The 12,111-nt window shown below is 37.6% G+C and overlaps 1 protein-coding gene across 4 annotated transcripts in view; it reads left to right on the top strand.

Annotated features, from left to right (window-relative positions):
- Positions 1 to 8,547, top strand: part of ZNF438 (zinc finger protein 438) — a 61,470-nt gene extending 52,923 nt beyond the window's left edge. For all 4 annotated transcript variants that reach the window (XM_076331814.1, XM_076331812.1, XM_076331813.1 and 1 more), the window contains 2 exons: positions 2,879 to 4,742; positions 6,380 to 8,547. In XM_076331814.1, coding sequence (XP_076187929.1) covers positions 2,879 to 4,742; positions 6,380 to 6,992 — 2,477 coding nt within the window. In that variant the 3' untranslated portion in view covers positions 6,993 to 8,547. The remainder of the gene's footprint in view (positions 1 to 2,878; positions 4,743 to 6,379) is intronic.
- Positions 8,548 to 12,111: the final 3,564 nt, after the last annotated feature.

Genomic DNA, 12,111 nt, shown 5'->3' with positions numbered 1-12,111 from the left:
TCTCAAACACTTACGTCAATGCTTAGTATTGTGTTAACTGCATAAGAAGAATATTGATCTAAATGGACCTTGTTTCAAAGAGCATTTTGTGGTTGATATTCATGAAGGTCTTGGCTTCTAGAATGATACTTTCTTGTGGAATGCTGAGAAAATACGTGGAGAGACTTTCTTTAAAGAAATGTGATTTTGCTGCCTAATTTTGCAATAGGCAAGTCAATGTATTTGAGAACCATATGCGTATTTTCAAAGCTAGTGTCATGCATTATTTCTACAAATCTTTCCTCCTAACCTCAAATTAACCTTTCTTTTGTGGTGCTTTGGCTGCCTTTTCTGCACTTCTGTAGAGGTGGCATGTCCACAGCAAAACTTCCGTCTTTTCCTGAACTCATGTTATTTGCTACTGTTGGTTGGAGAGCAGGTGCCTTATAACTTGGAGTGTAAAGTAGCACAGGTAGCAGTCTGCTGAAGTGCTGGCTTTCCTAAAAAGTTTATGCAAATCAATGAATGAGATTCTGAAATAAAAAGGGAGAGGTACAAGCCAAATGTGAGAGAGAATGGAAATTACTTCGTGTTGAATATTGTGGCAAGCTGAATAACTGCTGATGTGGAAAAAGTCTTTAATGTCAGTATATGGCAAGCATAATCTGAAAAATAAGAGCAGACTCTGTCCCCTAAAAGAAAAATATACTTGTTCTGTCATCTATTGTATTTAAGCTGCACAATTTGACCTGTAACTAGCACTGAAGTTCAGGGCTAGTTTGGTTAATGATTACAATACTTCACATCATTTCATTGTAGTTCTCAGAAGCTCTTAAAAGTGTTTCCTCAAAAGCAGCAACAAGAAGATACCCTGCAGGAAACAAAAAATAATCTGAGTATTAGCGATCTTAGCAGTTGAAAAGATCAAGGTCTCTATGTATTTAGTGATTGTAGATTGGCAAAAATGGAAGTTCTTAGTGGGAAATAGTACATGCTCCTAGCTTTTGGAGAATAAAAAGGGCTGTAGGGAAACAGAATTTTAAACTTACCATGTTTCTGCTTTTTCCAGGTTGCACAAACTCTGTAGGCCTGGACTTACCCTGTGTATAGGGATCTCTTTATATTTGTGCAGGATTTCCATATGTACAGTAGTCCAATCTGCACAGAATATCTAGACATTCTGGACCCCTCTACAGACATTGAGCAGAAAGAAAGTTATGGTGGTGCCCAGTAGTTTCACTTAATTGGAGGATCAAGAAGGTGCATAACAGACTTGGGGCTTGATGCTGTAGATGGCAATAAAAGGATCAAAGGTTTATGCCCTACATAATTACTACTTTATGAACCTGCTATAGGTCAAAGAGTTTTGAGAAGCATCAGACCTACTGTGTGTGAACTGTACAGTTTATATGTGATTGCTCAGTGAATCTAGCGTGTCCTGAAGGCAGTGGATTTACTGCATATGTGCATACCATGAGTATGCATGTGTATCTGCCCAGGAGTTCTGGTCATGAAATATGATAGCTCTGCAGCTTACAGTGCATGTTGCAAAGTGTGTGATGTCTGAGAAGAACATCCAGGATCAAGATAAACTTGCTGGAGTTTCCAGTGTTGGTAGTAATTCACAGTTACCTCTTTAAGTCCATAACCACATATAAATGCATTTGTTATAAAGGCTTTAAAATGGTAAGGAATGGCAACTTCCCTATGGAATTACCTTACTGCAATATTTCAAGGTCCCAGCATTTACTTTTACATATTCTATTCAAATGTGATTCCTCTCTTGAAAGGAATTTTTCTTACATTGTTGCCTTCACAAATTGCCTTTCTGCTTGGGATCTTTGTAGTTGAATTTTCAGTGGTTGAGATTGTTGGGAATTTTTTTTTTTTTTTTCAGGAAACCTATCCCAGTTTTTGAGAACTGGAAGCATCGGTAGTTGAATGTGGGAGTGGGTAATGAGGCTGTTATTTGAAATGCTAGTGGTACAATTAACTATATATCAACTCCTTTTTTATGGAGTGTCTGAAAGGTCAACATGTATCTGCTGCTTAATGCAGATTATATCTTGCACATTTTACCTTTTTCATTTTATTTGTTTTACTTCATTATCCTCACATTCTTCTTTACTAAAAATGTTTGTGACATTTACCAACACAAGTAGAAACAGGAAGGAACTGTGATACAACCTTGATAAATTGCATCTTTCAAGAAAATATTTTAATAACTTACTACAGTAGTTCTATTGTGCATTACAGGCACAGAAACAATGTGTGTGATTGGGTATTTAACAATGCTACATCTTCTCTCAAGTCCTCTTTGATTTTATTACACATTATTTGCATGTTTTATAGCAGTAATTTTTTAAAGACTTCATCAGGTAGGCTTTGGTCTGTATCTCATAAAACCTACAAATTCTAAATGTTACAGAAACCCTGAAAGATAGCATGACTGTGGTTGAGAGATATGATCAGAGCAGGTGCTCAGAAAAGTTCTGCATCACGGAGTTTAAATCGTGTCCCTGTTAGTTCTTCCAGCTGAATATTGCCAGCATGTTAGTGCAGCTTTTCCAGGGCAAAAGAGGCTTATAAGTGCATTTGTTCTGAAATGCCATGTAGTTTCCAACCTAGAATGAAACATCCATTTAAGATTAGATCAAGAGGGGTGGTTTTTTTTCCATATCTATATTCAAGCACGTTGCTTCAGGGAGTATTTTTGTTTTGTCCATGAAACTTTTGCAATTCTAAACTTAATTTAGTGGTCATTTAAATACCTAAATATTTTTAATAAGTTTGTGTGTAACAGTATACTTTGTAAGCAGTTTTATTTTTGATACAGTAATTTTTTAAAAAGAAATACTATATATTATATTACGTCTTTGTTATGTTGTTATTATTACAGATAAACACAAATCCCCTTCGGATATAATACGAAGTTTTCAGAAGAAGAGTCAGTTTAGGACCATTGCTCCAAAAATGGTACCAAAAATTTTAACATCTGGAGTGGTTTCTTGTCTTCAGTCATCTTTGCCTGAGCAAAATACACCAATTTCAGCTGCAAGTTCTAAACCACTGGTGGTACCAACTCAAAACTATGCTGTCATGCAGGTTGCTGGTCATGAGGGAACTTTCTCTCTGTTGGCCTTGCCATATGTTGCTCCTGCCCTAACGCAGCAAGTCCAGCAGTCAAACATGGCCCCTTCTGAAAACCCAAAGCTGCCTATCCCTAGGTACCAATCTGTAAGAAATAAATTGCTGAATGACAAAAAAACGGCACAAGTCTCTGTTTTGGGTGCACATAACAAGATTCCTAACAAAGCATCAATCTCATCACAGACTTCCCCCATGACTACCTTAACTGAAGACTGTGCCGAAATTCATTCTAGTTCAGATTCAACTGAGCAAGTGATGCTAACGGACCGTGACTCAGCTGAAATTACAGTTGCCACATTAGTAAATAAAAGCAATTGTGTGGAATCTGGATCTCCTTTAGTGAACAAAACTGAAATTGCTAACGGTAATGTTTCTGGACTATCTGTAGTTAAAGACTCTTTATCCAAGCCGGCAAGTACAATTAATTCCATGAAACAAAGTCTACGCTCTGCAAAGACAGCATCTGAAACCACAGGAAAGTCATTCATAATGTCTGAGAAACTAAAGGAAAAACCCACAAATTCTGCAAATTCTGTTGCTGTCCTGTCACCAGCAGTTTTTGGCAGTACAGTACAGATGACTCCATCAGCACCAAAAGGAAAACTTCCTATTTTGCCTTACTCAAGGATGAAAAATTCAGTGTTCTGTAAAACTAAGCTGCATACTAATGTTACGGATGTATCTGGTCCTTCACTAAAATCTGAATGTGAAAAGATACCAGCTTTGGCGAAAACCTTTCATGTTCCTACTAAAGCATCTGATAAGCGATTAGCTGTATCATTTACGCAAGTCCCCAAACAAACCATTCGAGAAAATACCTTCTCTCCATCCAATAAAGTGGATGTCGACAGTCTTAAAAAATTGAACGCTGCAGCCTTTAAAAGAAGAGGCAGGAAAAGAAGAGCTCCAGATGATTTATTGACTTTTCAGACCAAGCGAAGGAAATGCATCATTAATAAGTTTAGAGAAGGAAGAGAGAGGGCAAAAGTTGATCTTCAGCCACCTGAAGACAAAAAAGCAGAGGCAGTAAAAAAATACCGTAGTATTAGACCAAAACCAGTGGTAGTTGTGCAGGCTTTTGCACCACTGACTTCTGCAGCAATAGTAGAGACACCATCTCCTGACCATTTAGGCCAAGATACTCTTTTAAGTAGTTCGCTTCCCAACAAATATCTAAGTTATAAGCATAGTGATGCTGCATCAGCTAAATCAAGTGATTTAAGTAGAAATGCGTGTTCAACCGTACCTAAGCCGTCGCATAAATGTCATGTTTGTAACCATATCTTCCAGTTTAAACACCATCTTCAGGACCATATGAACACGCATACAAACAAACGGCCTTACAGCTGTCGAATTTGCCGTAAAGCGTATATTCATTCTGGAAGCCTGAGCACGCATATGAAACTTCATCACAACGAGGGCAAACCCAAAAAACTTGTGTGTTGTGAATTCTGCGCTAAGGTTTTTGGCCATGCAAAAGTGTATTTCGGTCACCTAAGAGAAGTGCACAGGGTTGTTATCAGCACAGAGCCCTCTACTAGCGAGCAACAGCTGCAAGATGCTTTAAAGAAGAGAGATACGAATATAAAAGAAGCAGAAGAAGCAACGGAGAGGTGAGTGTTTACACTAATTAAATGCTAATGAAAACGGGATTTCAGGTTGTCAGTGGAAGTTCATAAACATCACCATTATGAAAATTGTTGCTTTTTCCTCATCTTTTGTTTCCCCCGAAGTGAGATTCCTAATGGTTTAAATATTTTGTTGAGGAATCTAGTCAATCCGTTAGACCATCCAGTATATCTTAGCTGATTTATTGAATATAAATTATTACTGACACTTGAATATCCAAAGTAATTTTGCATATATTCTGGTATTACCCAATATACTGCCAGTGGAGCTATTTTGATCAGTTGATTTCTCACAGCTAACACTTTTTCTGTTAATCTGCGCTGTCTTCTGTGTTCTACCCATTTTGGGTTTTCCCCAGAAGGTGAGTGAACCAACTGCAATAAGTGCAGAGCAATTCATACTTCAGTATTAGCTTGTAGCTTGTTTACCCTATTAAATATCATTATCCCATTTCCTTCTCTGGAGTGCTGTGAGCTAATCCGTCTTGTGTGTTGATTACTGCTGCTCTTGCGATCGCTTAGCCAAGTAGAAAAGTTAACAATTACCATATTAAGATGGATAGAACATTCTTTTATCTCTGCATTATGATTCTGAGGTGAAATTTCTTGACACAGTGTAAATGTTGGCTTTTTTGTTTGTTCCACTCTTCATTTACTTACATTGAAGTACGCTTTAATAGCCTCAGGGCTTTAACTTGACACCTCACTGCGACACTACAGTTCAACTTTACACATTTTGCTTTGCATAGCTCTGCCCTCTGGGGCATCAGAAATTTTTAAAGTAACCTAAGAAACACCAGCACTTTTCTTTCAGCCTTACTAGCCTTTGTACAATGAATCACTTAATTTATCTATTTTGTTGGGTGATATGTCTGATGCGTATAAATACACAGTATTACGTGGTCCTTTTCGTAGACATTGTGAGAAGGTTTCTGTGGAGGTCTTCTTTTGATTAGCTTAACTGAAACCAGGGACTTGCTAGTTCTGTGTCTATCTGTTTCCTTTATACTGCAGAGCTGTGCTAAATCAGTGAGAGCGGCTGTCCAATTGTAAATTAGGTATTTAAGCTTTCTGAAACTGTTACAAACTTCTAGGGAAAAAAAAGAAACTTTGAAGTTTCATTGTTTTCATCTTGGAGTGGGAGGTGGGACATGTGGTTTTGCCTTAAATTGACCTTAGATCACTCAGTGTAAACAAGTTGGTTTCCCTTAGTAGTACGCTACACCTAATATGCATTTTCACTTTATTGACACAGAGCTAGTATTATTTGGATTGACCTCACTAAATCAGGTACTTAAAAAAAATGTTACTAACCTTTTATTAAAAGGTTAGTGTTGTTAAAAGATTATTTCTACCATGGCTAATTTTGGAGGCAATTCTTAAACTCCACAGCATTGAATAACATTTGGTTTTAGTTGTTTCCTAATCAGCCTTATTGTTATTTTATTTCTCTTTTGGTTTTGTTCCAAATAAATTAGATACTGTAGCAACAGTGCCTGTTTTTAATTAAAAGAACGTTTCATGAATGTCATCTCTTCTTGGAACTTATAAGGACAGAAATTGCCATCTCTGTTCTGTGCGTGGCTAATACTGAAATAGTTCGTATTTCCTTTTTTTAACAGGGGAAGTAAGTGCAATTTTGAGGACCTATTCCATAACCCAGGAGAAGTGAAATTACAGATCAAATGTGGTCGATGCCAGTTTATTGCACAGTCTTTTGGTGAAATGAAGTTTCACTTATTGTGCTCTCATGGAGAAGAGATCCAGGGAAGAGTAAAGGAAGGGGTTTTGCAAGGAAATAGAGGAGCTAAGGGGGAGCTGATCAAACATGCAACCCACTTCTGGAAACAGCGCAATGAGAGAAGACATTTAGCAAAATGCAGTGCCTATGAAGAGGAGTTTTATACTTTTCCAAAACTGAAAAGACAGATATACTTTCACCATCAAAATAGTGTCGATATGTTATCTAAAAGTGGACTGACTCAGTCAGGAAGCGGTGAAGTAGCCAAGGAGATGCAAAATGTAGGTTTTGGTACACCAAACAAAAAAATAGAAATTTGGTCTAAAGCGGGCTATAACTGCATTTTATGCAAACAGTTATTTGGAAGAAAGGAGGATCTTTGTAATCATTGGCAGAGTCGTCATAACTGTGAAGACCCTTCCACTTTATGGACAATTTTTAGTTTGTTATCAAAACAAGGAATTATTGAACTTTCTAATAATGGTGAATATTGAAGCTCAATTCTACAATGCTATGAAAAACATTTAACTGCCTTACCAAATTGTTTATGGTTTTTTGCTGTGTTGCTGAACTAACTCAAGAGATGTGTTACTTTGGAGGTTTGTTTGGTGGGTTTGTTGGGGGTTTTTTTGTTATGATAACTTTTATTTTGTTAAATAGAAAATGCATTTATCCACTCTCATTCCAGATGGGTACATGCAAGCTGATTCTGAAACACTGTACTTAAAATTCATGCTTAAGGAACTTACCAGCAGCAAATACTCAATACTAATCGTTAACATCAAGGAAAAAGATTCTCAAATTATACTGTATACACAGAAATAAATCAGTTTGTATGAAGTGATCTCAATCTTGAATGAAATGACAAACCAGACTGGAAGTGTAATTTCAGTCCCAACTGTGCTTCTAGGTTTTATGGTAAATATATATTTCCATGCAGTTCTCTGAATCATTTGAATGTGCATACATGCAGCCGGCACTCAGGAGCTTTGTAATCTATAATTTAAGATTATAGATAATAATCAATTTCTTGATTTCAGTGTCTTCAACCGTGTTCATTGCTTGCAGGTTTGTTATTGTCAGGTCTTTTAGGTGTTATATTCTGTCCTGGTAACAGCAAGGGTCTTTGGATTTTTAAAGTGAAAAATCTACATGTATTTTTTTGCCTGTAGCTCTTTGGGTTGAAGACGAGTTAGTTGCCACCCTCGAAGATGGAACGCTTGAAGCTTGACTGCTTTATGAAAAAAAAAGAAGTTTGTTTTAAAATAGTGATCTGAGTTGGTTACTCCTAGGAAGTTTGACATTCTGCAATAGACTGCATGTTTCACAGTGAACTTTTAGCATATTCCTTGCACCTCCTGTGACAGCAGCACTACTGCTGCCAACACCGTTACCACTCTGCCTTTAACACTCTTGGTTATATAGCTTTTGTACCTCTGCAGTTGACCCAGTCTGTGGCTTTAACGGGGAATTGTTCCTTCACTTCTATGTAGCAGCCTGCAATGCAGGAATGGTCATGCCTGTGTCCCCTGCTACAGAGCAGGCACGGTAAGTGACCATTTTAGCATATCTCCAAGGGGGCAAGTCAGTCCAGGCTGTAAGGAGATGGAGTTCTGGAGCTCAGTTTTGATGAAAAGGTCATTGAACCATTGCATCTAGTTTGAAATTGGTGTTTAAACTGCTGTTACTGAAAGCCTTATGTACCTCTGGACTATTTTGGGAGCAATAATGGAGGCAGCGTAAGAAGTCACTATATCACTAAGTCAGAGCACATCAGAGAGCAAACTGAAAAATACACCAATACTGTCTCTGCAGTACTACTCTATCCTTTTCTTCTTGTGGTCAAACTGTAATTGAGGGATTGCAATGATGAAGGAGTCATTCCTAAAATGTCCTGGGTGGCTTCTCACTGTTTTGCAAAAATCGTGGTGATGAGAACGTGGGAAGAGATCTAAAAATGTTGGTTTTTCTGAGTGGGATTCCAGAAGATGTTGCAATATTTTGTGTATTTGTTTTGGTTTTAAACAGTAAAGGCAATTTTGATGAGCCAATAGTTTTGAATATGATTTCTTGTTGTATGGTGCTTTGCCCTGGAGTTGAACTGTAAGACTGGAGCCAAGAAAAATAAAAGACAAAAGGAAAATGCTCATAGAACTGTACAGGTGCCTGGTAAGGTGGAAGAATCCCTGTGGATTTTCAAAACTTCCTTCCTACTATCTGTTGCTATAAATACATATTTCTGGTTGTTTCTTTGCTTTCGTATATTACTTTTGTATGCTGAACTACTTAAAAAATACTACTTGTTCTTACTCTTGGGTATGGCACACCCATCTTTTAATGCGTACAATATATTCATATTTATTTTCACTGGGTAGATGGAGGAGAATGTATGGTGTATTTGGAAAGGAATAGCTAATTTTAAAGTCAGTGTTTCATATCAGACTGAGGCTATATTTAACTTAGTAGAGTGTGTTTGCATTTAGAAGCGCTTTTTCCCCCATCTTAATCCTTTAACTTTCAAAATCAAACAGCTTGGTGTTTTCTCTGAAACAGAAATGTGAGAACAATCCCTCCTTCACATAGTTACAATATATCAAAGGGAAGTTCATTCCCAGCATAAAGCACGCGTTTTAAGAGTTGGGGGGGAAAAAAAAACACATTTAAAAAGTTTGATCATGTTCATTATTTAGAACGGACATTAAATCGCCTTTCTTGCAATATCACCCATTCCTTGGTATAGTTTAAAATGAGCTGAAACGAATGCAGCTCTGACACAGCCCCTTCTGTTCAGTAGCAGCACCAATGAGTTGTCCTTCAAAAATATTTTCAAAAAGTATTTGTTAAAAATGGTGGTGCATCAGAGCCAGTGATGTAGATGAGTTGTTTGGTGGTGGTTATCAGGCAAGAAGAGTCACTCCCTTTTCATTTTGTGTAAAAGAGGGGGGAGTTGCAATGATGATGGGAGGAAAGAGGTTTGGGACAAGGGAGTGGGTTGCATTTTTTTAAATGGAAATTTTCTTGTACATTCTTTTCATCGTATTTTTGTGCTTCTCTCCCTTTCTGTAGTCCAGGCCACATGGGTAAAGGGGTCTCAGCTTTCAGCCATTTAAAGCCTGAAAACATGTTTTAAAGTATGGTTCTAAGCCACTTCTCAGTGTCCTCGTAAATGTTTAAAATTAGAAGCCTTTTTTTTCTGAGCCTGAAAGCATTCTTGTGTTTCAGGCTATTATGATTACGGTAGATTATGAAAGGTTGGGATTTTTGAAAATAGCTTTGCATTAAATACAGATGTGTCCTTTGTTTAAAATGTTTGTTTTGCATTTGTGTTCATTTTGATAACATTTGGAGGTATGAAGTGAGCCTTATTTACAGCAACATTAAATAGTGCGTTTGCTGTTCAGCGGGAAGGTTGTTATGAATACAGTTTGCTGTTTACCTTGAAGCTGGACAAGTTAACATCTGGTTTTGCACATAAATTATATTTTTAAATTGTTAAAATGAATGTTGTTGGTTTTGTAGCTGTAGTTTTGTTCCCCTCTGATTTTTCATTAAATCTCTGTTTCAGCTTCACTGTTTAATGCTGTTCCTCACATGGAAAGTTGTTCCTTCATCATCACACCATAAATAATCAAAGCTGGAGGAGTTCCATCGCTTCTCTGGCTTGCAGAGTATTGCCCTTCTCCAGCAGCAGAGCTACAGTTTCCTATGGCTAACTTGACATAGTTGCTGGCAGTAAATGTTTTACTTCATTTATTTATTTATTAGAATTTAGATCTCTGCTGTTTAGCTCCATCAGAGTTTCTGTCATACCTCATTAGATACTTACTCTATCTACTCTTCACTGAGCTCTTTAGAGAAAGTGTCATAAGAAGGATGAACAGGTATTGAGGAGAGCAGATTTCAGCCCTAACTTTGTGCAGATGGTGCTGACATCTGAGAATCACCAGCTTATCAAGGCTCAGCCGTGTAGTATATTATATTTCTACAACACATCCACCTACATGCGCATCTATTTTGGAAAGAAATGTATACTTCAAGTTCAGCTGTCAGTTATTATTATCAAACCTGTACAATGTAGGTTTGTGATTATTATGCATAAAGATTAAAATGCTATTAACTGTGGTAGGTTTACTTGTCAAATTCCTTACAGCTCTGAAAAAGGAAAATCTCTGCGTGCTGAATATGACAGAGAGAAAGTCTAGTCTCGTGAAGAAAATGCTGATGGCTTAAAAAGGTTGTCCTCATTTCAGTGTGTGCTTTTATAGCTGATCTGTCATATTGTAGGATTTTTTGCACTTTTTATTAAATTGCCATGATCTTTCTTGGTTAGGAATACTGGAGAAGACCTGAGCCTGCAAGCAAGTTTCAGGAAAAAATGTGTTTACTTCCTTTCTCCTTACAGGCAGACACGTCCATGGAATCAAAATAGTCTGGATGGCCTTTACATATACATGCACAATGAGGGGCAACATGCAAGATTTGGGCTTCAGTGTATGACTTTATGTGGCCGACCATTCTACAGTTCCAAAGTAGAAACTGCAAATCTGAGTGTAAAAATAAGTTGGTTTGCAGACTTGACTGAATTTCTAATACCTTATTGACAAACCTTCAAGAAATCCTAAAAAAATGACAATAGCATACTTCTCTACTTGTGCTTTGTGTAACAATTTTATTGATGTAGTAGTACCAGGAGTGTTCTAAAATATGATAGGTCTGGTGCTGCCGAGTACAAAGGAAGCTTTCTCCCTTCCATTTTTTTCGCATTTTGACTTTTCCATGTAAGCATTAGAAATGATGGGATGAATTATGATTTCTGCTGCTGACGAATCCAGAAACATTATTCTGGAGTTATTTTGCAGACATTTCCAATTTCATCTAGAATAACAGATGAAAAATTCTATTGGAAAAAATTCTATTGGAAAGAGATAAGTAAGCAAAGTGTCCCGTATGTGGATTTTTCCGCACAATTACACCGCTGTAGATGAAATTTATAGATGATAGGTCTTCTAGTGGTAGGTACAAACAGTTTGTTCTTATCCAGAGTTATCTAGAGTGGCCAAGGGAAGTAGGAATTTAAAAATGAACATACCTTCTCTTTGACTTGAGTTTTGTTAACTATTTCTACTGTTGTGCCAGTCCAGATCATGGTCTGAGGCATGCATGAGGCACTCAAACACTTTCTAGGGGACTTACAGCATAATTCAGTGGAGGAAAGGGGAACAAATATGCTGAGGAAGTAGTGATGATGAAGGTTGGCACAATGTATTGAATATAAGGTCAAGCTTCAGTATGACTGGTCCTTGATGGTCTGTGTACGTGGAAGTCTCCTGTAGCCTTAGTCTGAGCTTCTCCGTTCCACCCCTTGTGGTTACATGGTTCCAGAGTCTGCTCCCACTTGAGGTACCAGTCTGGAGTATCCTTGGCTTCCCTGGGCACGAGCTCTTGCAAACGACATACCTGACTTTGTGAATGTCCTCTTCTCTTGGTGTCTTGGTTAAATGCTTGTAGTTACAAGCGTAGTGAGCCACATGCTGGCTGCTGAGACCAGCTGCTGCCAGACTTGAGATGTGGTCTTTCAGTTTCCTGAGGAAAGCATCTTTTAGCTCTAGTCCA

Source organism: Aptenodytes patagonicus, chromosome 2 (genome assembly GCF_965638725.1).
Source record: "Aptenodytes patagonicus chromosome 2, bAptPat1.pri.cur, whole genome shotgun sequence".
Taxonomy (NCBI): Eukaryota; Metazoa; Chordata; class Aves; order Sphenisciformes; family Spheniscidae; genus Aptenodytes; species Aptenodytes patagonicus.
The sequence above is the reverse complement of the archived record's forward strand: the minus strand, read 5'-3'. Positions and strand labels throughout refer to the sequence as shown.